General features: G+C 40.0%; 1 protein-coding gene across 1 annotated transcript; it reads left to right on the plus strand.

The window, feature by feature from the left end:
- Positions 1 to 1,786: 1,786 nt before the first annotated feature.
- Positions 1,787 to 27,229, plus strand: apobec2a (apolipoprotein B mRNA editing enzyme, catalytic polypeptide-like 2a). The gene is made up of 4 exons (XM_044174719.1): positions 1,787 to 2,234; positions 10,956 to 11,180; positions 13,670 to 13,978; positions 26,291 to 27,229. The coding sequence occupies exons 1-3, from the start codon at positions 2,005 to 2,007 to the stop codon at positions 13,971 to 13,973; spliced, it is 759 nt and encodes a 252-aa protein (XP_044030654.1). The 5' UTR covers positions 1,787 to 2,004; the 3' UTR covers positions 13,974 to 13,978; positions 26,291 to 27,229.
- Positions 27,230 to 27,564: the final 335 nt, after the last annotated feature.

Below are 27,564 nucleotides of genomic sequence, written 5' to 3' on the forward strand. Positions count from 1 at the left end.
GAACTGATCAGCGATCAGACAAATGTTACAGCAGCTTGGTGCGCCTTCTATTTGATTGTATGTATAGAAATGGCTGTTTTTTCTTGTTGCTTTAATGGGACAGAGAACAAACGACTAATTTCAGTGAAACTTTAACTTTAGGGGATGCGCTCCCTCTGTAGATATAAAGGGCTTATTCTAAGGTAATAAAACACAATGATTCTTATTTTCAGGTGATTATACACTAATGAAAACATATATATAAATATTATTGCCATATTCTGCAAATAAACCCCTAAATCTTACACACTGAACCTTTGAGAAGCCCATAGAGAATGCCTATGTACAGGGTCCAGAATTTTGTGCTATGCTCCTGCTTAGTTTAATTTAAGTGCATTTCTGTTACTGTTGACTTTCTGCAGGAATTTATTCCACATCATGTAAACAACAAACCCTGTTTCTGTAATCGGTGTAGGGGGTTTGGGAAACCTGATTTCACCAGCTAGGTTTCTAATGGAGAAAGCAGATTTCTTGGCCATGTATACATGTACCTGGGTTTCTAATCAGCTTTTTCATGTTTATTGGTGGTGAATTACCCTTGTATTCAAAATAAGAAGTTAAAACTGGGCTGCCTGGTGGCCTACTGGTTACCATACCATTTAATTGCAACATGCAACATCCCCAGTACAATTCCTGACAGGGATATTTTGGGCAATTCCTTTTTTTGTTTGTTTTGACATAAACACATACTATTAACAGACATGTTTGATAAAGATCCCTTAAATTTGTTTTTTTTAAATTGTGACCAACATATGAACTGAGTGGGACATTTTACAGTTGTCAGCACTCTCCGGTGGACACATTCTGTGATGGAGACATTGTTTTTAAATGGCCATCAGCTGACTAAGTCTCTACAAGTAAAACTGTTAACAGATAACAGATTGTTATTTGTAAATAGATAATCTTCTAGTACCATCTAACAGAGAGCTTCTAATGAGAATTTACGAATGTGAGCTCAGGCTTTACTGACCCCATTATTCAGTCTTTCTGTGCCCTGTCACATACCTGCTGCTAACACACTGACTGAGAACTCTTCTGCCATCATGCAAGCTATCAGACAACTCCTATTAAGCAATATTCAGCATTTTTCATCAGGCCTTCACTTTTATCCAGAATCACTGTATGCAGCGTTTACTCCACACTGAGGACAAATACTGCATAGCATCTCATGTATCAGTAGACAACATTAGCTGAAATCGTAGGCTATCAAAATGCAGATAAGCACAGGCACAGCTGTCATCACTGGAGAGCTGGGGTCCTGCCTCCCCCACCTTCAGGGTCTTTAAATAGACCTGCTTGGTCTGTGAGCTGCAGCTGCCTGTGTGTGTCTACCATGGTTTGAGCCATATGAGCCTTTAAAGGCTGGTGCCAATACTGATATTTTTAGATTGAAGCCACTGATAAACAATATTGTATGCTGATTTTAATACAGTATCTTAATCTTAAAGCACAATTTCTGTGCCTATTTAGACTATCACTTAAAGCTAAAACTCATCTTGAAAAGCTATTAGAACTAAACATTTGGTTTGTTAGCCGCCCCTCAACACTGTAGTTTTTTTTGCTGGTTTTATTATATCTGAGTAAAGTTTTCCCTCAACACATTAGAATGATTTCCCCAATGAGACATTTAATAGATAAGTGACTATGCGTAAATTAATCTTAATATCAGCCTGGTCACCCTAGTGCTTCTCTCTTCTCTCTCTCTCTCTCTCTCTCTCTCTCTCTCTCTCTCTCTCTTTGGTCAGTTGCTTGTACTACTTCTTTCCTTTGCTCTCCCCTGGCCTCTCTACCATTCCACTCCTCCCCCACACTCGGTCTCCCTTCCTTTCTGCTTGTCTTCTGTTTAATCATTTTTTGTTTCAGTCTTCTGTCCTTACCTCCTGTCTTTACATCTTTCTTTTACCACCTTAATTATTTCTACACAGACTTTCTGAACCAACAAGTATAAAGACTCATTCTTTCACCATGGCAGACAAAAGTCGTATGCTAATGAGAAGAAAAGAGAGAAAAGGAAAAGAATCCCCTGAAATGACCAAGGATGTAAAGGAAGTGAAGAATGAAGGAGAGAGGGCAGTGGATAATGGCGAGGTCCCGTCAGCTGAGGCGGCAGCTACCAATGGTGCAGTAGCTAACGGTCAGAATGGAGATTTTCAGGTTGAGCCAATGGAACTACCTCCATTTGAAATCATCGCAGGGTAGGTCAATATCACCAAGTATGGTTCATGGAGCAGTTTAATAGACAGAGTGAAGGCTGTTAATGTTTGTCTCATTCTATATTTGCTTTATTTACACAGTTTGTCTTTGGCTGATGATGCCTTTACTCTGTCTGGATCAGATTCTCTGAGCGAGGATCCTCTGATCCCATATTCTGACACTGAGACACACTTGACTTGAGTGAACTGTCTGACATTTAGGAGTGCTGATGTGAATCTTAACCTTTTCACGCCCAAGGTGGAAACATTTGAGATGTGTGACACATTGATACAGAAACTTATAATGTGATAAACTTACCAAATGTAATGTCTATAATCACAACAATATATAATCTGGGTAGTGTATTTTCAATTTCAATTCAATTTTATTTATATTGCGCCAATTCATAACAGAAGTTATCTCATTGCACTTTTCCTATAGAGCAGGTCTAGACTGTACTCTTTATAATATTATTTACAGAGACCCAACAAATCAGCAAATGTGGATTGTTTGATTGCAGTCACTGTAAAATGTCCAAATGTAGATTGAGAGCAACCTCTAATTTATCTGTTCCCCATTCATATTTTTAATCCAGAGGTGACCACACTTTTTCTGACGCTTTCCACCCCCCAAAACTTTGGAACAGCCTTCCCCATTCCATCAGATCTGCTGAATCTGTGCTTTGTTTTAAGCAGCTGCTGAGGACTCCTTTCTACAAGTTTGCATTTCTATAAATACTCTCTGCCTTTAGTTTTGTTTATTTTGGTCGTATGCTTTTAATTTTTTCTCTATGTTTCATCATCTATTGACACTCAGCACTTTTATAAGGTACTTCAAAATAAAAGCCATAAAAAGTTCTCTTTAACAGACTGCTTTTACTAAGACAAACATCTTCATGAGGTGCTTGAGTGTTGAGGAAGAAAAACTCCTGGTTCAGTAGTGGTGAGTTCGAATTAACATGCATTTATGTTGTTTAGTAGTGCTTTTTTACCATTATGATTGTGCTGTATGTTTTTTCCCCTCTACTTTTAATGGAAGATTCCCATTGGGTCATATTTTTGCACTTTTGGCCACCATTTGAATTGGTTAAGTAATATGGGAATAAGTCTTTATCACTTCAATCAAAGGTGTTGAGTATTCTGCACAGCCTGTTATTTTCGTAATACCTGTATATTTTGTTATTGTGTGTTTTCACAGTCACAGATGTGGCATGTTGAGATTGACACAAATGAAATGAGACTAGAATTAATGTTAATAGTATCCAAAATGATTAAAATGTCCACTTCATACAATTTCACTTAATTACAATAAAAGCAAATTACAGATGACTATTTTCAATTAAATTTTATTTATATAGCGCCAATTCATAACAGAAGTTATCTCATTGCACTTTTCCTATAGAGCAGGTCTAGACCGTACTCTTTATAATATTATTTACAGAGACCCAATAAATCACACCAAGAGCAAGCACTTGGTGCTCTTAGGCAGAACCAGACTCAGGGTGGGCGGGCATCCGCCGTAGAGAGGAGGGCACAATGCAAATAATAATAATGTAATGGTAATGGTAATATTAATATTAACAAAGTAATATTACTAGGAATGATAGTGATAGGAATAATAATGATAATAATAGTAATAAGACTAATAATGACAATTGTAGTAGCAGTGGTCGAGCAGGAACATGTGGGCAGCAGGTGGCCCACAATAACAGACCCAGAGTCTGATGCTCCAGAGACAGAAATACCTGCTGAAAGCGACAGAAGGAGAGAGGAGAGAAACGAGAAAGCACAAAACTACGAGAGAGAGAAGATGTCGAGTTAGCAACATGCAATAATGGGATAAAAATGCATACAGATGAGGGGGAGAGGGAGAGGAGGAGAGAGGAGCTCAGTGCATCATGGGAAGTCTCTCAGCAGTCTAGGCCTATAGCAGCATAACTAAGGGATGGTTCAGGACTCACCTAAGCCAGCCCTAACTATAAGCTTTATCAAAGTGGAAAGTCTTAAGCCTACTCTTAAATGTGGAGATGGTGTCTGCCTCCCGAACCCAAACTGGGACCTGATTCCACAGGAGAGGAGCTTTATAACTCAAGGCTCTGCCTCCCATTCTACTTTTGGAGACTCTAGGAGCCACAAGTAACCCTGCATCCTGGGAGCGCAGTGTTCTAATTAGGTAATAAGGTATTATGAGCTATTTAATTCTATTCTTAGGCAGAAAGCATGAAGATGTGATGTTTGACAGTATATGGATTCAGTCTTTGTTCTCAGTCTCTGCGTTGTTGAAGGATGGCCTACTTGTACTTTTTAGGACTGTTCTGGCTTTGTGTCTTCTCTAGCAACTTTTTGATTAAGCTTTAGCTACTTTCCATTAGAAATAGTTGGCAACACTGGCTGTCAGCATCAAAGACTAAGTCATACAACTGCTGAACTGTCATGGTGCAGGGAAAGGCCCAGATAAGGTGGTGATTGATTATAGACTGAAGAAAGAGTTTGCATCTTCCTCCACATCCAGTTTGTTAGAACCAAAGTATAACTGATGGATGCCAGTGTAATGTTTTTACTGTCTGAGGATTCCCAGAGCACCCACTGTCCCTACTCAGTGCTTTACTCATACTGCAGTGAAGTCACATTTTGGGAGATGGACGGCTGAAATAATGAGATGTTGATCAGCACAAGCAATGCTGATGTAGTTCTCCCAGTGGGCATTTATGCTGGCTATAACTGATCTAATTACTTCATTTTCACCTGTTGAATTGAGTGACTGAATTGGTTGCGTAGGAAGTAAAATGGTGGTATCACTTCTGTTGTGACTGTAGTTGACTGGGGCACTGCTAGTTGAGCTGCTAGTCCCCACTAGAGTTTGAGTGGGACTAAATTATGTGTAGTGGGGCTGAGTGAGACTGCAGCCATATTTGGAATCTCTGAGGGAAAACCACTTGTTGTTTGGGTTCTAGAGGAGAAGGCAAGTCTAAACTGGTTGGGCTGGGAGTAGACAGGCCCATTTAGTTCCAACACATTGCCTCAGCACTTTAATTATTAGGGTTAAAACATGATGCCGGTAACACTATGCACCAGTTTAAAAAAAAAGTCTTTCTGTATTAATTAGCTGTCAAAGTCTGTCCCTCCTCTCTAGCTTAATTTCTATTTCCCAAGACCCCTTCATTGCCATTTTCCATCTATCCACCAGATGAGCTCGGACTTTCTCTCCTTTCCCGATCGCCTGACTGCCCCACCCATCTACACACCTGTTCCCACTTCCTCAAAATCATTTATTGCCATTCCCTGCCTGTCCACCAGATGCCCTCTGATTTTTCACCAGACTTCCTCATCCACCTGCTCACATGTTCTAACTTTCCTCATCAGTCATTCACTACATATACCAACCCATCGTCCTAGTTGCTATGTTCCTGTCTTACCTTGTGTTTTTGCGTTCGAGCTTCTGTCACCTGGACTTGAACCTGCCTACCTACCTACCTGCCTGCCTGTTACCTGTCTACTTGTACCTGCGTGTAAGCTACTTTTTTGTCATTAAAACACTAAAGTCAACCTGCTGCCTCCTCTGTCTACATTTGGGTCCTTTCCCTGTTGCCACTCTCCTGCACCCATGTGACAGTACGAACAGCCATTCCACACGCAAATCCATCACATCTGGAATGTAAATAAACTACATAAACCACTTATCAGATGGCGTGTTAATATAGCTCTACTCAAGGACACTGAATTTGACAGATACATTAAAAGAGAGTGCGCAATTCTCCTAGATATAAATGATTCTCCAGAGACATCTTCAACACTACTGAGGCAAACAGGGAAAGCAGTTCTAAGGGGGAAAATAATCTTATACTCTGCATTTAAGAAAAAGAAAACCTGTAAGCCAAAGCTAGTTTGGAAGATAAAATCAAAGAATTAGTCAACATAAATGCAAATAACCCTACCGAACAAATTGACACATTAAGGAAATATGAACTTCTATTGAAACATTTGAACATAATAACAAATGTGGAAAGTACATTGATCAGATTAAACGGAACAGGGAAAAACCTAGATTTCAAGGACTCAGCAGGGAAGCCCATTCACTCCTCTGGGGAAATAGCACTTTTCACAGATTTTATACAAGCTAATACTACACACTACTACAATCTCCGCCCAGATGACCATTTCAGAAATAATCCTCTCAGATAATGTTGTTTTTATTAAAACATTGTCATTTGCATTTTGTTTTTGTCTTTCTTTTCCATCATTGTATTTTCAACGTCCTTTTGTGTCTTTCTAAATATAGACAACATAACATCCATTCTGTCAATGTACAAACTCAAATACTCCACCATTTCATAACACATATTCCAAGTTCACATTTGCCAATGATGCTTGCCTAAATAACATTAAATATTGATGCATGAAAACGAATCAATTACTGACAACAATGTCCATGAAACAGTACTTGTAGTCACACAACGCTTGTATATTCAAAGAATGCTTCCCGTTTCGGTTGAAGTAGTCTGTGGATTAGCATTGTGGCATAACTTTGTTGTGTATTTGCTAGAAGTTGACGACAACATCCTTCACTTCACTCCCTACACTTAGGGAGTTTCTGTAATGAGGCCCCAGGACCTGATGGCTTTCCTGCTTAGTTTTATAAACATTTCTGGAATATTTTAGCTGCTGCTGGAAATTCCTTATTGCCACACTAGAGAGATTTTGCTAACTGGGTTAAGGTCTGTACACTTCACCAGCGGCCTGTGTCTCCAACCATGGGAAAAACATCATGAAGTTACACTCTGCACCGGGGCATGAGGCAGAGATGCCTTCCCTCCCCATTGTGATGTGCCTTCCACTGTCTAGTGGCCAAACGCTGGCCGACAGTCGGTCATCAGCTCATTTAGCTGCTCAGCTGGTGTGGTGCTGGTCCTGCTCCCTGCCGACCAGTCAGACACTAAGCCGTACAGCTTTTTAAAGAGCCACATCCCATCACACACATACACCCTTCCATTAATTTAATGATACTAATGTTTAAAAGTTATTTACTGACTTGACAGAGAGAAAGAGAGATCAAGCCTGTACTTGTTAGTAAGCGCTGGGTCAGACGAAAACCAGTTTAATAATAATTCAGTGGAATTCCAGTCTCAGCCGTGTAAAATTAGTTCTGCTCTGCCTGCTGCTGCCATGCTGCCCCCATCCTGACAGCGCAAGTTTCAACCTGACACCCACCTCAACATCCTTCATGTTTGCTTGACTCACACAACAGAAACAGGTGCTGTGGTTATAGCTCATCCTGCTGTAGATCCTGTTAAAGTAACTACAACAGGCTTACAGCGTATGTTATTGACAATTATTTCCCAATTCATGCCAGCAGCATTAGTTTTATATCTGTTTTTCATTGGACCATCCATTGGTTTCAGTTAATTTCAGTATACTATGAAAATCAACTTGAATTGAAACTTGCCATTACTGACATAGCTAATGCATCATATTGAAACACATGTCTGCACTGGTTTATGTTGAAGTTACTGAGTGTTTAAGTTTGAATACATTTAAGTGTGGCGTGATAAGATGTGGAAGTAGGGTGTCTTCTTGTATATTTAATATTTATTTGGTTGCCTGTATAACCGTGATTTATGCAAATTATTTGTTAAAGCAATATAATGCAATACAATACAATGCATTAAACATGCAATGAATGAAGACTTGCATATAATTATTGCAGTTCAGAGTTTGTGAACTAAAGATAAGACCTTGTCTAAATACTAAATGTGGAGGATGAAATATAAGGTAATGAAGGTAAGATTGTGTGCAATTGTTAGTGGTGGTTGTACTATGAGAACTGAGCAACAAATGTTGAGGTCATTCAATATGCAAATGAAGGTAAAGCAACTGGTATAGACAGAGTTCAGTAACAATCAGTATCGTACACTGCATTACTGTAAACGTAAGAACCAATTCGCGCCTATCGAACATTTACATTATCATCTCTAGTTGCTATCAGTTTCCTGACCTGCGTCTGCAGTGCTGCGGAGCTGCTGTTTTCAGTAATGATAGTCCATGTAAAAACAGTAGTCACTGCATCGGGTTTGAGTTTTCCTTTGGGAGTCCTTTGATATGTGAAATGATCACTGCACACATGTAACAACACCTGTTACCTCCTACGGTGTGTTTTACGCTGGCTGTTGCAATTAGCCATAGCTTGCCTTAGTGAGAAAACCATGAAAACCTACCTACCAATTTATAATAAACATTTATACATTACACTCACACCTCACAATTTCAGTGCCCTCTTACAGAGTAAAGATGGCAACCTCACATCCCTCGTAGCCAGAATGTTTAGGTGTACTGGACTGAGCAGAGTCTGTCCAACCAGAGTCACTCGTAGGCGGGACAACTTTCCTTCCAACACAGAGCTACAAGAAAGAAATGTATATCTCTGCCAGGATATAGTCTCTTGTTTTTCAAAAGGAATGACTTAAAAATGTGGATGTGTGTTTAAGACAATAAAAACTGAATTTTAAGTTGGGTGTACCACCTCAACATCTCATTTTGAAAAATTTCCGAATTCAGCCAAATACTACAAAAGCTAAAATATGGTTGCATGCTTTGGGAAATGTCAGGCCTTAACGTGAGGTATAAGCACAAAGTAGCTATTTGTCTTAAACATGCAAAACCACTGGTATGCTCTTTTAAAAGAGGTTTCCAAACAAAGCATACTATGTCTATGCAGTATATATCAAAGACACCTTATATTCTATGACTATTGTACATTTAGAACTATTTGGTTTCAGCAAACTACTTGCTAGTTAGCTCAGTTAGCTGTGCAACTAGCATTCACATTAATGGCAGCTTCAGTTAGCAGCAGTCAGTGGTTACTTTAAAGCTATCTGTCCATCTAGAAACTCCATGAAATCCATAAAATATGATCAAATTTCACCAAAATCAGTCAATAAAGTTATAAAAGTTGTGTGTTTATGTACAGTAATCAGTGAGGTCACGAGCAGATCTGCCAGGCCAAGCATATCTGGTACCTACACCGGCCCCCAGAAACACTCCGCTCCGGCACTGTCTATCATTTTTACAACCTAATTCTTGTCTCATTTGTGGTCTTGTAAATAGTAAATTAGCTTATCTTTAGCACAGAGAAAGTAAGAGGTCTCACTCTGCCACTATTTCCCAGTACCACAAACATCACCCACACAGTCACTCCCTTCTTCTTGTTCTTCTTTGGATTAGGCAGACTAAACGCTACAATGGCGTATTGCTGCCTAACTGTTTGCTATAAATTTTCCTTTCGACATTTATTTATATTTGATACAGTCCGATAATATACAGATATGCCATAATTTTCTTCATTTTAGTCCAGTTATCCAAGTTGAGTAAAGTGCGCAGAGTAAAACGTTTCTCAAGCTTCTCCCAGGTCTTTGAACAGCTTCCTCCTTTGAAGTGATTAATTGTCCTGTAATGTTTATTGAATTTTCTTTTTCTTAATATTGATTTTATAAAATTGGTATTTAAAAAAGGTATTGGTACCAGTACTAATATCAAAAATCTTTGAACGATACCCAACCCTAGTCATATGCCGTCAAGCTCACCAGTAAGAGGATGAGGCCACGCAGGCAGTGCAGCTCACAAGCACTGGGTGCTGCCCCTTGGTAGGCTTCCAGAAGCTGGCCAATCAGAAGAAAGTGGACTTTTAGGAAGGCGTGCCTTAAAGAGATAGGTGCTAAAACAGCTTGTTTCAGACAGAGAATGAACTGAGGGTCTGCATAAAGGGCTAGTATAAGATAAATAAGGATTTGTGAATCAAGCAAAGCTACTCTAGTGGAATCCCAGAATAAAAATATAGAGCTGGAAATGAGCATAATAGGTCCCCTTTAAACAACATCTTCAGTGTCCAGGCTCAGTACATTTAAGTAATATAACTTCTATATCAACAACTGTACACCAGGTAGTACACAACCAATGTGGACTATTTAACCATCAGAAAAGCTACAAGGAGGGAGCAGAAAAAAAAGACAGAGAGACCACTGACAGACAGACAGATGCTGTTTGAAGACAAAGACCATTCTCCTTTCCTTCATGGAGGCAACGTGGTCCATATCCATGTCAAATAACTGTACTTCATTGCTGCTGTGATGGTAACGTTGTCAAGTGGCTTCCCATCACAAGTATCTCCAAAAGTTGTTGCTGCTAGTTTAATAGTCTTTAATAGGCTGATACCTTTAGCAATACTGGAAAACTTAGTAACTTTGTTTTATCTGAGTGACACTGATGACTTTCTATCGGGTTCTTTACCAGAATCCTGATCATTCACAGATTCGCAGTGGCACGACATCTTCTTTCACCACACAAACTGACTGACATTTCCCAGATAACACAATGCAGAGTGCTGTTTCACTCATTTGAAGAAATTTAGTGAAAACTGGGGAAGAGGTACCATGATAATGCAATATGAATACAGTGACAAAGATAATGATCCCATATTTTTTATCAAAATGATATTACAGCTAGTTTGAATAATAGAAGCTCTGTCTTCACTTGGTGTGTGAGAGAAAATGCCACTGTTTTTTGGGCTTGTTGTCACAGGGCCACTGGCCCCACTGCAGAACCTCAGAGAATTTGTGAAAATGAATTGACAATATCAGATATAAATAAAACAGTCCCATATAGCTTTTACGTTATGTCAGAATGTGAAAACTAATATGCCCGTGTTTCTTTCATTTATGCTGTTTTACACAGGGACCGGATTGATCCTTTTGCCTTTAAGTTCCAGTTCAAGAATGTGGAATACTCCTCTGGCCGCAACAAGACCTTCCTGTGTTACCTGGTGGATAAAGGGAACACAGTTGATGGGCTGCTGAGGGGCTACCTGGAGGATGAGCATACCGGCTCTCATGCTGAGGAAGCATTCTTCATACAGTGCCTACCGAACTATGACCCTGCGCTCAAATACACAGTCACCTGGTACATACAGTGGTGTGAAAAAGTGCCCCTTCCTGATTTCTTATTTTTTTGCATGTTTGTCACACTTAAATGTTTCAGATCATCAAACAAATTGAAATATTAGTCAAAGATAGAAAGTTGTTATTATTAAGGGAAAACAAAACCTACATGGCCCTGTGTGAAATAGCGATTGCCCCCTAAACCTAATAACTGGTTGCTCCACCCTTAGCAGCAACAACCGCAATCAAGCATTTGTGATAACTTGCAATGAGTCTTTTACAGCGCTGTGGAGGAAGTTTGGCCCACTCATCTTTGCAGAATTGTTGTAATTCAGCCACATTGGAGGGTTTTCGAGCATGAGCTGTCTTTTTAAGGTCATGCCACTGCATCTCAATAGGATTGAGGACTAGGCCACTCCAAAGTCTTCATTTTGTTCTTCTTCAGCCATTCAGAGACCCCGCAACAACATCCAAAGAACTGCAGGCCTCACTTGCGTCAGTGAAGGACAGTGTTCATGACTCCACCATAAGAAAGAGACTGGGCAAAAAAACAGCCCCAGACCATCACACTATCACCACCATATTTTACTGTTGGTATGATGTTCTTTTTCTGAAATGCGGTGTTACTTTTACACCAGATGTAATGGCACACACCAGATTATTTTCCCAAAAGTCTTGGGGATCATCAAGATGTTTTCTGGCAATAATGAGACGAGCCTTAATGTTCTTTTTGCTCAGCAGTGGTTTTCGTCTTGGAACTCTGCCATGCAGGCCATTTTTGCCCAGTCTCTTTCTTATGGTGGAGTCATGAACACTGACCTTAACTGAGGTGTTAAATGTTTCAGATTTGATGATCTGAAACGTTTAAGTGTGACTTTTTCACACCACTGTACCTCTCTTAAAATGTAAGATGGTATGTGGCATAGAGAATGTGGCAAATTAAAAGATAAGTAAGGATTTTCTTTGTTGTTTACATGACTGATTTGAATATTTTGTCACTTCGTATAAATACGTACTTTACTCCAGTCTGCACTGAGCTCTGCTCTTAAATGCACATGTGAATCATCTAAACTGACAAATGTGCGATTTGATTAACAATATATAAAACACAGAATATCTCTTTATGGTTTACATTATGTAGCCATACATGCATATGAAATTTATTATGACTCTGTTGTAATACATACAGCACTATCAATTGCAATTCAGAGCTAAACAAACATGTATAATAAGTGAATAATTATTTAATTAATAAATAATTATTCAATTATTAAGTTTTTAGGTATTTAAAATGATTCATAGTTTTATGTTGTCATTCCAGAAACTCCATTATCAATCTTGTACCGAAGCAATGCAATGAGCTGCAAGCTAAATATTTTTGTTTAAACAGTGATCAGTTTTGGGTTCAAACTATTGCTATTGCATGGCCTTCTGCTGGCTATAGGAAGGTAGTGCACCCAGTGAACTGGAGCATGTGACGTGACCTCTGAAATTTGTCATGAGTCAAAAGTGTCATGGAAAAACAAGGTCCAGGGTAAAATATGTATTAGCACTTTCAGATGTGAAATGCATAAAGCATTAATATATACTGACTCTCATAATAGAATATGTTGAATTGGTGCTAACAGTCTCTTTGAATACCATGTGTATAGTGCATTAAAAGAACAATGATGATGAATTAAAATGTCTTTATGTTTATAACAACACAATATATCAGCAATTATAAAACAAACAGTACATGTATAATTTCTCTACATTAATGTTACACATGTAATAGCACATGTGACACAGCATTTCACACATGGTGAATTAATTTAGGCACATGTAGTTTTCAGATTTCAGGGGTTAGCAGAATACATTTTAATCTTTAAACACCAGCCTCTGATAGGTAACTAAATATCAAAGGTACTCCAGTGATTTAGTATTGTGCTTCTTTAAAGTTGGGGGACTTGTGAGAGACAGAAAATATGGTATTATCAAAGCAGCACAGGACAAGATATTCCCATTTTTAGTCCTTATTGTGGTAGTAGTAGTCCTTAGTGAGTCATGCTCTTAAAACATGGGTCCTACATTTCCCATAATGCAACTTAATAGCATCTTTCAGTAGACACGTCCTTGCTGGTAAATGCCCACGTCTTTTAAACTACTCACCCCCAGTTTGTAACACAGACATTTGGTTAAAAATCTATGGACTCCGTGCCCAAGATGAGATGACTCAAATGATGTCATTCTTTCAAATTTGATAAAGCTCCTTCAAAGCCACAGAAAACCTTTTACAACAGTTTTTACCAACTGAGCAGTACTCCTCCTGACAAGTAAAATTACCTTGACATGTAAAATTGGTAGAGTGCCCCTTTAGCAGCACACTTGTACACAAACAAGTTCTATGGCTATAAATGAAATGCATCGTAATCTGATTATCCTTACATTGATACAATGATAGTCAGAGATGTGGAAAATCATTTTGGAAAATTACAAATGTTTCTCTTCATTCTACCACCTTCCTCTCAGGTATGTGTCTTCCAGTCCCTGCTCTGCTTGTGCAGCAAAGATAGCTGACGTGTTGAAGGCCAGGAAAAACGTCAAGCTGAGCATCTTTGCCGCTCGGCTATTTGAGTGGGAGGAAGCAGAGATCCAGGCTGGACTGAAGGCCCTGCATGCTGCAGGCTGTAAGCTGAGGGTGATGAAGCCTCTGGACTTCTCCTACACTTGGGACACATTTGTGGAGAATGAGGAACAACCTCTGAACCTGTGGGAGGACTGCAAAGAAAACTACGAGTATTACCAGGAGAAACTGGCTGACATTCTACAGTGACCACAGTAAGTGTTAAAAGAATGATCTGCTCTTTTCTGGCATTTTGTCTTGATAGTGACAGTAGACATACAGACAGGAAATGTGGAGAGAGAGAAGTATAACATGTAACAAAGGTCCACACTACAATTGAACTACTACTAACAACTCTTTGTGTAAAGCACTTTGTATCTTATTTTTGAAAAGTGGTGCATAAACATTTAAGAAACGTTGTTAAAAATAAATAAATAAATAAATACTGCCATTTGTTACCACCTGGCTCAAGGTTGCCAATAAAAAGGAAGGCCACACAAAGAATTAGAAATAAAAAAACACTTTAATAAGTATTACCCAAACCTATCAACATCATGAGTTGCATAAGGAGGACACAAGTCAATAGTATATGTAGTGTATGGGTAACAAAACAAGGGACTCATAAGGTATGTTATAGTAGGTCCTTCGTAGAGTATATATATATACACCTGTAAGATTGAAAAGAATGGGGATAACTGAGGATAGTATAGTGTAAGAGAACACAGGAGACATTCTTTGTGGACTGCAAATATACAGAATTACATAGAAGTGGGTCTGGGGACTTAATTCCAGAAGAACCCTAGGTTCAGTTTATTGTGTGATTTCTTTACCTGAGTTGGATTATTATTGTATTATTTGCCTATTTGTCTAATTATATGTAGGTGTAATGTTATATAACTGGGACACATGATTTTGAGAAAGCACAGAACTACAGGAGAGGGAAGATATCAAGTTAGTAACATGCAGTAAGGGGATAAAAATACATACAGATGGAGAGGGAGAGGAGGAAAGAGGAGCTCAGTGCATCATGGGAAGTCTCCCAGCAGTCATAACTAAGGGATGGTTCAGGACTCACCCGAGCCAGCCCTAACTATAAGCTTTATCAAAGAGGAAAGTCTTAAGCCTACTCTTAAATGTGGAGATGGTGTCTGCCTCCCGAACCCAAACTGGGACCTGATTCCACAGGAGAGGAGCTTGATAACTGAAGGCTCTGCCTCCCATTCTACTTTTGGAGACTCTAGGAACCACAAGTAACCCCGCATCCTGGGAGCACAGTGTTCTAGTGGGGTAATAAGGTATTATGAGATCTTTAAGATATGATGGTGCCTGACCATTAAGAGCTTTGTAGGTGAGGAGAAGGATTTTAAATTATATTCTGGATTTTACAAGGAGCCAGTGCAGAGAAGCTACTATTTTTGCAGGAAAAGGGGCTGCAGCATTCTGGATCAACTGGAGAGTCTTAAGGGACTTATTCGGGCAGCCGGATAATAAGGAATTGCAATAGTCCAACCAAGAAGTAACAAATGCATGCACAAATTTTTTCGGCATCAGCCCACTGTCCCACTGTAATCAGTACACTCAGCCTATCTGTCCCACTATACCCAGTCCACTCAGCCTCTCCTTCCCACTGTAACCAGTCCACTCAGCCTCTCTGTCCCACTATTACCAGTCAACCCAACCTCTCTGTCCCACCATAACCAGTACACCGAGCCAATCTTTCTTTTTTACTATACTGATGTACAATAATGCTAACCATAACCCATAATGACGTTATCTTGAATTTAATTGCATTATTGTGCATTTATGTACTGTTCAGTAACTGAACCCCCCACACCTCCCTGACACTGTAACAGATACATGTTCAATGTGTTAACTAGCCAGAGTGTCACCTCTCTGGACCTCTGCCCTCATGCAGCCACAGACACACCAGCAGCTTCTTCTCTGCTGCAGCTGCTCACACAGTTTATCAGGACTTTTTCATGTGACTTTGCTTTTACTCTGTAACGGATGAGACTTGAAATGTAGGGAAGTACAATACTTGTACTTTTTGGAATATTTTTAAAAATTGGTAATTTTACTTTTACTTCAGTATTATTTATCACAAGTACACACAAAAACTTTGTTACAGTAATGAGAGTAAATGTAATTTGTTGCTTCCACCCTTGGTTAATAAATGCAATGAGCTGTAGTCAGCATCTTTAACATTTGAAAGTGTATGAATGCAGTGACTGATGTGTGAGGCACGTTTTGTCAGTATAAAACAAAACCGAAAGGACAGCGCAAAACGAAAAAAACTTGGTGAGTGCTGAAGAGACTGGCACACTTCTCCATCACCAGCTTATTGTGAGAAACAGACCAAGGAACATCTGTAATTGTCAAATCAAGCTGCTGGGGAGTGTTATCATGTTCAGTAAGAATACAACATTATTTTATGACACACCCAGCACTAGTATGAAAAAGGTTATATGCAAGAGCATATAACAGCAGAATTTACAAGAGAATATTTTAAACGATCACTGCTACTCAAAGAAGAAAAAGCTTCCTAAGAATTGACAGTTAAGACTTACAACATAAACATGTAACATTAACTTGAGAATGAAATCAGGCCACCCTAGTATGTCAGGTAGATGGCCAAACATTGAAAGAAAAGTTTTAGGACCCTGTCATTAAATCTGGGAACTAACCTCAAGTAATCAACAGACCTTCCTGGCGTTCCACTTACAATAGAAGGATTATCAGAGAGTAAAGCAACAGCAGCACCTTCAGCAGCACTTTCTCTAATCATATTCAGATTTTGTTTTGTTACTCAAGCTTTGCCTGTTCAGTTTCTTGTCTCATTTTCTCCAATGACAGCACTGTCTCCATCTCAATATATATATGCATTTTTTTCACTGCAACTTCCCTCTTCTTCTCTACCTGCATGCGCAACAAAAGCAACTCCTTTTACTGCTCAAAAGTCAAAACAGCACTGGGACCTGTCGTTAAAGGCAAGTCCTCAGTGTCTCTTGTACAAATTTTTCACCAATGTAAACATTGTAATGTTCAGCTATTTTAACCTTTGTACACTGATCTAAAAGAAACTCAGTTGGTGCCTCTACAAATGGTTTTACAATTTCATCCATAATTTACAAACAAATGTTCACAACTACACATGAGAACAAGAGAATGCAATGTTTCCCCGCTACTTAACCAAAAATCTAACTACATAACACACTACAGCCCTGCTGCCTGAGAGAGGAAAATCCCACCCGATGAAACCCAAAAGGAAAGAAAGTGCTAACCACTACAAGTAATGCACACACAGGTGGATCTTAGTTTCCCATGCCTCAGCCAATATCTGCAGCCAGAGACAACAGCTGCAGAACGCCAACAAGAAAAGCGCATTGCCAAATGTAACGAAACTCAATGCCTACATCCCCCAGAGCACAACAAATTATATATTGTATTATATATTTTATAGCAGACTTACTACGTAACAGTAACAAGAGGGAATCCATCTCAGGGTGAACTCAATTACGCATGAGAGATCAGTCTCCTTATTAAAGGCATTCCCAATTACAAACAACAAAGAGCTCAACTAAACCAGATTTAATAAATAATAATAATAGAATAACACACGTTAATTCACTCAAAATCTAACAAACAAAATTTGCGTTATATTTCACCTCTTCACCGCTGTCACTGGCCACAACAAAAAAGAAAGACACACGCCAAATTTAACAATAATAAATTGAAATGTATCAAAGTAAGTAATAATAAAAAATGCAGTGGACTGTGAAAGTCAGTATCAGTAATATTTGAAAGTGTATGAATGCAGCGACTGATGTGAGGTGCATGTTGTAAATCAGACGGTGTAGACCCTCATTCGTCCAGGAGTGTTCTATCGTAGAAAAGGTTTCAGTCGTAGTCATCTGGACACTGTTTTTAGTATCAAGACGTTTCGGCTCCCATCCGGAAGTCATTCTCAATTGTGAAAAAATTGGACGGGAAATGGAAATTTAAGCTACTCTGAGTTACATAAGCCCTGCCCTCAGGAGGGAATCTGCCTGAGTATCTGTTAATAGCTGGTTTCACCTGAAACTGACCTAATAGTTTCAAGATGGCCCAGTAATTAGTAATCAGGCCTATTGTTCACTGGCTGCATCTACTTCATCACTGTTAAGTGCCTGATTAGCATGTGATAGGCGTGACCAAGGTGATAATACACTCTGATAGACAAGTCTATCAGATAGATAGTCTAGTCTCTTGGTACTCACCCCTGTAGAACTGTGTAGCAGGTGTTTTCAAAGCAAAGACTCCAGTAAAGAGACAGGTAATAAAATAAAATAACTATTAGGCTATACCAAGGGTACTAATACGTTCCTTCATAACAAACGGACACCATGTCGTAGTTGTTGGCTGACTGAGACCGACAGTTAGTCACCATGAATGCATTCACTTTAGTATTTAGGCAATACAGTAAATACAATTAACAGATAACAAGTGTTAGTGTGTTGGCTATAAGCATGGGAGCCATGACAAACAGTACACACCATGGAAACGAAGGCTAGAGGCCTCAAGGAGGCACGGAGAGAAGTGAGCCAACTGACAGTGGCCGAGAGAGGTGCAATGAGAAAGCAAGAAGTACAACTAGATGCCCATACCTGAAGCAGCCGCCTAAAGAGGTACACGAGAGATAATGAAGCCAGAAGAATAAACCGGCTGTTCGCAACTCAACCTGTGAAAGTGTACGCTCAATGGCAGGGTAATAACAGCAGAGCAGACCCACCAAGGCTGGAAACTGAACAGTACTGGAAAAGTATATGGGAGAGGGAGGCATCACACAACAGCGATGCACAGTTGCTGGTGGCTCTGAGAGAGGACCTCAGAATCCAGTCACCATCACAGCGGCAGATATCCAAGAAAGAGTCTCAGGTATGAAAAACTGGACAGCACCGGGCCCTGACAGGATCCACCCCTACTGGCTAAAGAAGCTCACTGCACTCCACAAGCGCCTAGCAGCACAAATGAATCAGCTGCTAAGGGATGGGACACACCCTGAATGGCTTACCAAAGGGCGTACAATCCTGATCCTTAAGGATCACTCAAAGGGTACAGTCCCATCCAACTATCGGCCAATAACCTGTCTCCCCACAACATAGAAGCTCATGTCAGGCATCATCGCAGCTAAAATAAGTGGGCACATGGATCAATACATGAGCAAAGCACAGAAGGGCATCGGCAAAGGAACCAGAGGAGCCAAACACCAACTCCTGGTTGACAGAACAGTCACCCAAGACTGCAGAACCCGACACACCAACCTGTGCACTGCCTGGATTGACTACAAGAAAGCATATGACTCAATGCCACACACATGGATCACTGAATGCTTGGAGATGTACAACATCAACAGGACTCTAAGAGACTTCATTGCAAACTCGATGAGGCTGTGGAAAACCACCCTTGAGGCCGTGTAAGGCAAGTCCTAAGAAGTCAGCTCAATGGCAAGAACAAGTCCCAGGCAATAAACAGCTACGCCCTGCCAGTGATCAGATACCCTGCAGGAATAATAAGGTGGCCAAAGGAAGAGATACAGACCACAGACGTTAAGACACGAAAGCTCCTCACCATGCATGGAGGTTTCCATCCCAAATCCAGCACCCTGAGACTGTACGCTAGCCGTAAGGCTAGAGTGTGAGTGTGAGAACCACTATCCAGGATGAAGATCCACAAGTACATCAAAGATAAGGCCCCAACAGATGACATGCTCAGTGAATGTCTCAGGCAATGGGGAACAGAGGAAGACGTGCTGGAGGAAGGACCATCATGGGAGGACAAACCCCTACATGGGATGTACCACCGGAACATAACTGAAGTGGCTGATATCAAGAAATCCTACCAATGGCTAGAGCAGGCCGGACTGAATGACAGCACAGAGGCACTCATCATGGCTGCACAGGAGCAGGCCCTGAGCACCAGAGCAATAGAGGCCCAGATCTACCACAACAGACAAGACCCAAGGTGTAGGCTGTGCAAAGAGGCCCCTGAGACAATCCAGCACATAACAGCAGGGTGTAAGATGCTGGCAGGGAAAGCATACATGGAGCGGAACATCTGCACGGAGTATGGACTGGAAACCCCGAGGTCAAAGTGGGATACACCTCCAAAGGTGGTAGAGAACAACCGAGACCCGATAAATAGGGAATTTTAAACTGAAAAGTGTATATTGCACAGGAGTATTAACACAGGTTATTGCACAATTATCTCAAGTATTGCAGAGTTGTAATGATCAATGTCCAGTTTAATGACTTAGGGTCATACAGACTACACTTAGAGGGAGGAGTTAAAGAGTTTGATGGCCACGGGCAGGAATGACTTCCTGTGGCTCTCTGTGGTGCTTTTTGGGGGGATGAGTCTTCCGCTGAAGGTACTCCTTTGTTTGACCAGCACGTCATGGAGTGGTTGGGAGACACTGTCTCTGGCATCCTCCTCTCTGACACCACCGCCAGAGAGTCTAGCTCCACCCCCACAATGTCACTAGCCTTTCGAATCAGTTTGCTGAGTCTGTTAGCGTCCGCTACCCTCAACCTGCTGCCCCAGCATGCAACAGCATACAGGATAGCACTGGCCACCATAGACTCAATACCTGCACTCTGTGGTCAGGGAGCTAGCAGGCAGGCGGTTGACTGGTGTTTTCAGTAACCTAGTCTTCGTTCCATTGGACCAACCCATACTCATTATTTGGAATGATATAAAAATTATTTGTAAAAGGGGCGCAATACAATCCATAACTTCCAATAAAAACCTAGTTGGGATTTTGTCCAGAGGGCTGGAGGATATTCTCACAAGAGACATGATGTCTGCAAGTTCAGGCATAGTAACAGCTGAAAAGTTGCTCAAAAAATCCCTGAGCGGGTGATACACATCTAAAAAGACAGGATTGGGGGTGATACCAGATCCTATTAACTCCACCTTTCCAGCAAAGTGCAAAAGAAACATTTCACAATCAGCATCACAATCAGCAGGGGCACAAGGAGAGGCTGGGTTAACTAACTAATCCACAGTCTTAAATAGGAATCTGGGGTTGTACTGATGGACAGAAATAAGTGCAGAGAAATGACATGTTCTTGCATCCTTCACCATCCTATTATAAAGGCGTAATAACTCTTTCATGGCCACAAAGTGGACCTGGAGACCATTTCTTCCATTTGCGTTCTGCTCTTCTGCATTTCCTTTTACAGCTTTGAATACTGTAATTTAACCATAGCTGTTTTCTTTGTGTTTGGTCTATTTTTCAGTGGCGCTATGAGATCTAAGGTTGAAGAACCTGTAGAAGTGTAACCTCATAGCTTGCAATGATTTTTCCTCCTTTGAAGTGCTCATGTTTAAACTTGGTGGCCCCCTCCCGGTCATATTTGCTATTATTTATCGCCCCCCTAAACCATCTGGTTTCTTCCTGTTGGAACTCCCTGAATTTTTATCCAGTCTTGTTTTAAATTATGATAGAATTGTTCTTTGTGGTTATTTCAATATCCCACTCTGAGTACACACATGCAATTAATGAGCACAGTGCCTCAGAATTCTGTACACTGTCCACTTCTTCTGATTCCTCCAACACCAATGATTTGGTTTATTCATTTAACTACCTTCTTCAACCTTAGATCTCATAGCTCCTCTGAAAAATAGACCAAACTCAAGGACTAGAAAACAGCCATGGTTAATTGAAAGTACTCAAACTGTAAAAGAAAATGCAGAAGAGCAGAACGCAAATGGAAGAAATCAGGTCTCCAGGTCCACTTTGTGGCCACGAAAGAGTTATTACTCTATAACAGGATGGTGAAGGATGCAAGAACATGTCATTTCTCTGCACTTATTTCTGCCCATCAGCACAACCCCAGATTCCTATTCAACTATGGTGTGCCTCAATTTTCAATTCTGGGACCAATACTGTTCTCCTTATATATGCTCCCCTTGGGTGATGTCATCCGCAGTATTTCTTTTCATTGTTATGCGGATGACACACAGTTGTACCTCCCTGTCAAGCCCACTGACCTTAGTATGCTTAGTATGAGTTCTCTGCAGGACTGCTGGTCTGACATAAAAAATTAGATGTTGATACATTTTCTACAGCTCATCTCAAATAAAACTGAAATCCTTGTTATTGGGCCCCAACACATCACTAAACAAATACTGCCATCTACTGGTAATCTGTCACAACACATCAAGCCTGTTGCAAGAAATCGTGGTGCCCTTTTTGATAGTGATATGTTGCTCAAAACATAAATTGCTAAGCTTGTCCAATGTTTTTATCACCTCAGAAACATTGCAAAAATCTGATCTATTTTAAATCTTAGTGATGCAGAAACTGTTGTACATGCTTTTATCTCCTTACGCCTTGATTATTGTAACAGCATGTTCACTTGTCTTAACCAAAAATTTCGAAACGACTGCAGACTGTACAAAACTCAGCTACTAGGCTTTTAAGTCTTAAGTCTCTTCTCAAGAGGCATTTTCATCAGAAAGCATATCCTGAGCTGTCTATTATATATTTTATTGTTTTTTTTATGTATTTTATTATTCACTGTGGTATTTTATTTCTCACATTGTTTTGATAAGTGCTCTATAAATAAAGTTTTATTATTATTATTATTATTTATAACATCAACTTAGGTTATTTTGGTAGTCATATGCCAACAGTGACAATACATCCCAACAATAAAACTCATTGAACCAAATCAATACAGATACATTCACAAAAGTAACGGTCCTGTGCTTAGCGGTGTGCTATGCTATGTTATGCCCAGTTACATGACCAGTGACTACATTACCAGTCCGTAAAGGACGAAGAGGTTGCTTTGCATGCTGCGTTGTTAACTGGTGTTCCGTTGGATTACCCAGGCAGGGAAGAATGTTGGTTCCAATTTAAGAAAGTCCTTGATGTGCAGTCTGTCTGTGCAGATGGAGGAACCGGTCGCTCTGTCTGGTGTTCTCCTTACGGTTAGCTGGCAGACTTTGTGTAGTAGCCGTTGGCGCTAACTATTGTTGAAGAAATCGTTTTCAGGCCCTTGCGTCGCTGCTAAGAGAGAGTTCCGTTCTGCTGTATGTCTGCTCCAAGCAGATCACAGAGAGGGAGACAGCGGCAACTGTCTGCTGCTTTGGAAGACTCCCTGGAGAAGCGAGAGAACAATGGCCGTTGACCCTTTTATTGACCTGGTGACATCACGGTTCACAGGTCAGACTGACCAATGGTAGCTGGAACCTGGGTCCATGGGGGGAGGCTGAGTTCAATGGCCAAAGAAGCATGCGGTCTTCTAATAAAAGTTCAGTTAAAGTTCCACAAATGAATTAATTCAAATGGTGGAGTGCCAGTGGTCACAATACAGACAACACTAGGGGGGCTACAACTTTCATTTCAATGTGCAGCTCTGTGTTGTAGAATGACAACTGTCCCTTTACCCTTGAAACTTGATATCAGTGTCAACAAATGCTAATCTGGAGTGCCCACAGTCTCTCCAAGAATTCCAGGTGGCAATCACAAGTATGGAAAATAGAAAAGCTCCTGGCATTGATGGTCTCCTGGTGGACTTTTATAAAGCTTTTTGGTCCACATTGGTGGAAGATGAAGTTGATACCCTTAATAGCAGCATGTAGAAGCTTTAGAAACACTTTATTGATCCCTGAGGGGAAACTCTTTCGTTACCTCTAAGCTCCAGGAGGGCTGTACTCACCTTGTTGGCCAATTAAAGGAGATCTGTGTGAAATAAGGAACTGGAGACCAGTGAGTCTGTTGTGTGCAGACTTTAAGATTAAAAAAAAAAATCAAATCAAACTTAATGTATTTCTGACAGATATATCAAGACATGTTTTTCACAAATTAACTAATTACTGTTTTAATGCAAAGTCTTATTCAACCACACTTTCCGCCACCAGCCAATAATATCTGTTGTTCAGAAGTTGTTTTAGCCACTTGACCTGTTGCACTACCACTAATAAGAAGCATCTTGCATTCAGTAACATTCTGTCTCTGTCAGTAATGTTATCTGACGTTCTTTGAAGAAACAGATTTATGGACTACATTAATCTACAACAAAACATAACAGCTGGGTCAAACTACGAAAACATGCATGCAGCACAACATTTATAAAATTGTAAGCTAACGTAACAAGTGCTGTACATGTAACATTAACATTACTTTCAGTTGGCTGTCTTTCATGTTGCTATCAGAAGGAACAAGTTCCAGGATTAATGTCGACTACCAGCCATTTAAATCTTCCTGTAGATGTTCGCTAAAGAAATATCACTACGCTATCCATACGTCCTCCACTCAAGCTAAACCCAGGCACCGAACAGTATTTTAGTGAACAAGTAACTTAATCCAGCTTCTGAATAATTCACTGCAGTCTGCAGTGGACAGCAAAGGTAGCTGTGGTAATGCTAATGCTAGGTGAGCAGGTTGTGACAATCTGATTTCACCACCTGGTTACACCCCGGAAACACCTATTTTTAACCATCTACTCACCAATTAATTCCTGGCTCGTGCCACAATTCAGCTCACTTCCGTTTATCTGGCATTGTTTGGAGGAGAGGAGTGGGAGAGTATTGGCCGGAGCAACATACTCTTTTGTGTGGTAAAACATTACAGTAGGAAGATTGTTTATCCCTTGCAAATTGTTTTTTCATCTGCCACCGTCAGCTGTCCTCCGATCACCGAAATTACATTCTCCTGAATCGTTCCATATCCACACTGTGCAGTTGTTTGCGCAAGACAAACATCTACAATTGACTTTGAAAGTGCACAAACTATTTTCTTTTACTTGAAGTTTTGTTTGTTTGTTTCGTTGCTATTCATGAACTCAACTGAATAAACTTTACTGAATTACATTCACGAACTGAACCTAATCTTTATTTTTCTCTTTGGGCAGCGGAATGTATCTGGACAAAAAAAGTGTGAAAGAAAACCCATAGTGGAATTTTGAGTTGGATTATCCTTTGTTTTGTGGACTTTCAGGCTGTGGGATTTTGGGTTGTTTTGTGAATGTCCTTAAATATATGAATATTTAGTTTTTTTGCAAAAAATGTTGTTTGTGGTGTTCTTGTTGGTTGTGGTCATTCAATGGTAGGGTGTACATTTTGATTGTGTGCATCCCTTGTGAGGTTTGATTTACACATTTTAAAAAGCACAAACAACTACAAAACGTGACTGACCAATCATAAATGCCTGGAGAGAGACCTGGCTGGCACCCCTAACCAAATAATAAAAATTAAATAAGAGAAAACAGAAAGTCAAACTGTTACAAGGTATAACACAGAGAGAGTGAGCAGCTCTGTTTAAAAGTCAGAGTTTGGAGATGACAAGTGGATTTACTGAGTAGAGTCAGCGGGAATATGGTGTCTGGCTCATCTTAATAGTAGGAAGGCAGCTTTTAGGTTACAGTTTTAACAGAGTCTTTTGTACAGGCTAGTTCAACAGATTTATCATGGAGGAAGGTGGCAGAGTATTTCTTAAGCCAGGTGCGAAACCTGAAGTTCATCTTCGTCTATCTTTGACTACTCAGGCTTTAATGTGACTCACATTATTTTTATGGAAGCTTTATAAAATATGTATGATGGCTAGTACCAGAATAACTAGTAACTCTTCTTTTCACTGGAAGGAGCTCGCCAGGTGGCACGCCTGGGTGTCTCCTGTCAGTCTGGGATCTTGCTACAACATAATGTAGTCACTCTCAGAATTTTGTGGAAGTGGCTGGGGATAACTTGGACAATGTGGAGGCAGTGGCCCAAAAGTTGAATATCCAATCCCTCCGTGTGTTGGGAAAGGTGTTACTGATGTTTAAAAGGATGAGGAAGAGGAGAAAGAATTGCTAAGGCAATATTCAACCGGAGAGGCAACACAGATTGATTTAGACTGTTTTCTCAGACTGTGTTTTAAGCCGGAATTGACAGAACCTGAAGCACTGAGCCCTCTCATTAAAGTGGACTCCCATGTACGGCTTTTTACACAATTTTCTGTGTAAAAAGAGAAACAATCTTTAATTGTTTTTTGTATTGTTGTAGATTGTTCTCATTATTTAATGTATTGAGGTAAGTCACAGCATCTTTTGTTTTAGTGAACATGTTTTCATTTTTGTTTTTTCTTATGGCTAAACAAAAAAGTTTAATTAACTTCCTGAGCAGAAAACAAAGAATAGAATAAGGTCAAGTAGATAATTCTTTAATCATATTCAAGAATTCAGTGAAAGCCCGTATGATGCTGGAGCAAAAGTATGATTCAAAAATGAAAGGCATGGTCACTTTTCAAAAGATTTTGTTTATTGAAGGAGCTCTTTCCTCTATAATTGCTAATGATTTCTGATAAAATAAAATTATATGTTTACTGAAGAGGGGTATTTAACCAGCTCACCAAACCAAATATCTATCAGCTTTGTTATAATGGCAATGAAATATTGACTCTTGAATCTTGTAATAAATTGTCATATTGTTTTTAAAATCTCTCTCTCTCTCTCTCTCTCTCTCTCTCTCTCTCTCTCTCTCTCTCTCTGCTAACACAGGAGTCCAGTTGGGAATGTGTGCAACTTTGATCATCACCATTACTTCTTCACAGATGATTCATGTTGATATTATTACTGAGTGATAGTGATACATATTCATAGTGCATATGGACCTGTAAAAGTAGAATGTGCCACAACATCGGCAGTGATCCCCACATCTGGCTTCCACTTTGGGACTGTCATGGTCTCAGACATTAGTGCTTTTCAGCACTTTTACTTGTTAGTATGTGTTTGTTTTGGGGTTTTTTCCGCATATTTGCACACAGTGATTTTTAAGGGGTGCTAGAATATTAAGTTTATTTTCAGTTTGAAAAGGTAAATGACAGAAGGGAAAGACAGGGTATGTTCACATTCAGCATATGTCATTTATGTAGTAGAAGATAAGAGAAACCGGGCTGTCCAGCTCCCTGTATACATGATTGTATGATTCCTTCACATTCAGCCTCTGAACTTCTATTACTTGAGAGAGAGAGAGAGAGAGAGAGAGAGAGAGAGAGAGAGAGAGAGAGAGAGAGAGAGAGGTTAGTTGAGATTAGCACTGTGAGAAAGTGATGGGATTAAAATGGCTGTGTTACACCTTTAGTCTTCTGCTCACCACTCTGTGTAAACATGTTTGCAGTTAAATAAAAAACTGACACAAAACTGTCCAATTGAATGCCATTCATATCTGTTCACATGACCGGATTAACCTGTTTGGGAACTCTGGGACAAAAAAAGAGACTGATCAGAGTCTATGAGACTGCAAATTCCCAAATACTTTAGAAATGAATACCAGAAGCCAACTGACGTATGTTGAACTTGGGGCTTTCCAGGCACCTGAGGCTAATCCAGCCTTTTTTGTTTAGAGTACATCATGTTCATATTCAAATAATGTATCGGTATTAGCCTTCTGCCTCTTGCCTGCTCTCTTCTTTCAGTAATAAACAGATTTCAATATTCTGTTGCTGTTTCTTCTGTTCACACTCCACAACACAGCAGCAGATATTTCATCAGCAGCTGACTAAATCAAGCCCAGCTCCATTTGCTACAGTCTTTTCTTAATTACAATCATTCCTCACCAGACTCTCTAGGCACAAATACAAAAAAAACAAAAAAAACATTTACCAGAGAGGTAGTTGCTAGTTGCGGTTTAGAGCGGGTCCAGCTAAACTGGAACTTGCAGGGATTCAGCTGAACCGCAGCTGAACTTCAAATAAAACAGATGCGTGTTGAAGTTACCGTCAGACCCAGCAAGTTATTTTTCATGAATCATAATTGTTGAAGAAAAGTTGTGT

The sequence above is a fragment of the Siniperca chuatsi genome, linkage group LG2 (genome assembly GCF_020085105.1).
Source record: "Siniperca chuatsi isolate FFG_IHB_CAS linkage group LG2, ASM2008510v1, whole genome shotgun sequence".
Classification (NCBI taxonomy): domain Eukaryota; kingdom Metazoa; phylum Chordata; class Actinopteri; order Centrarchiformes; family Sinipercidae; genus Siniperca; species Siniperca chuatsi.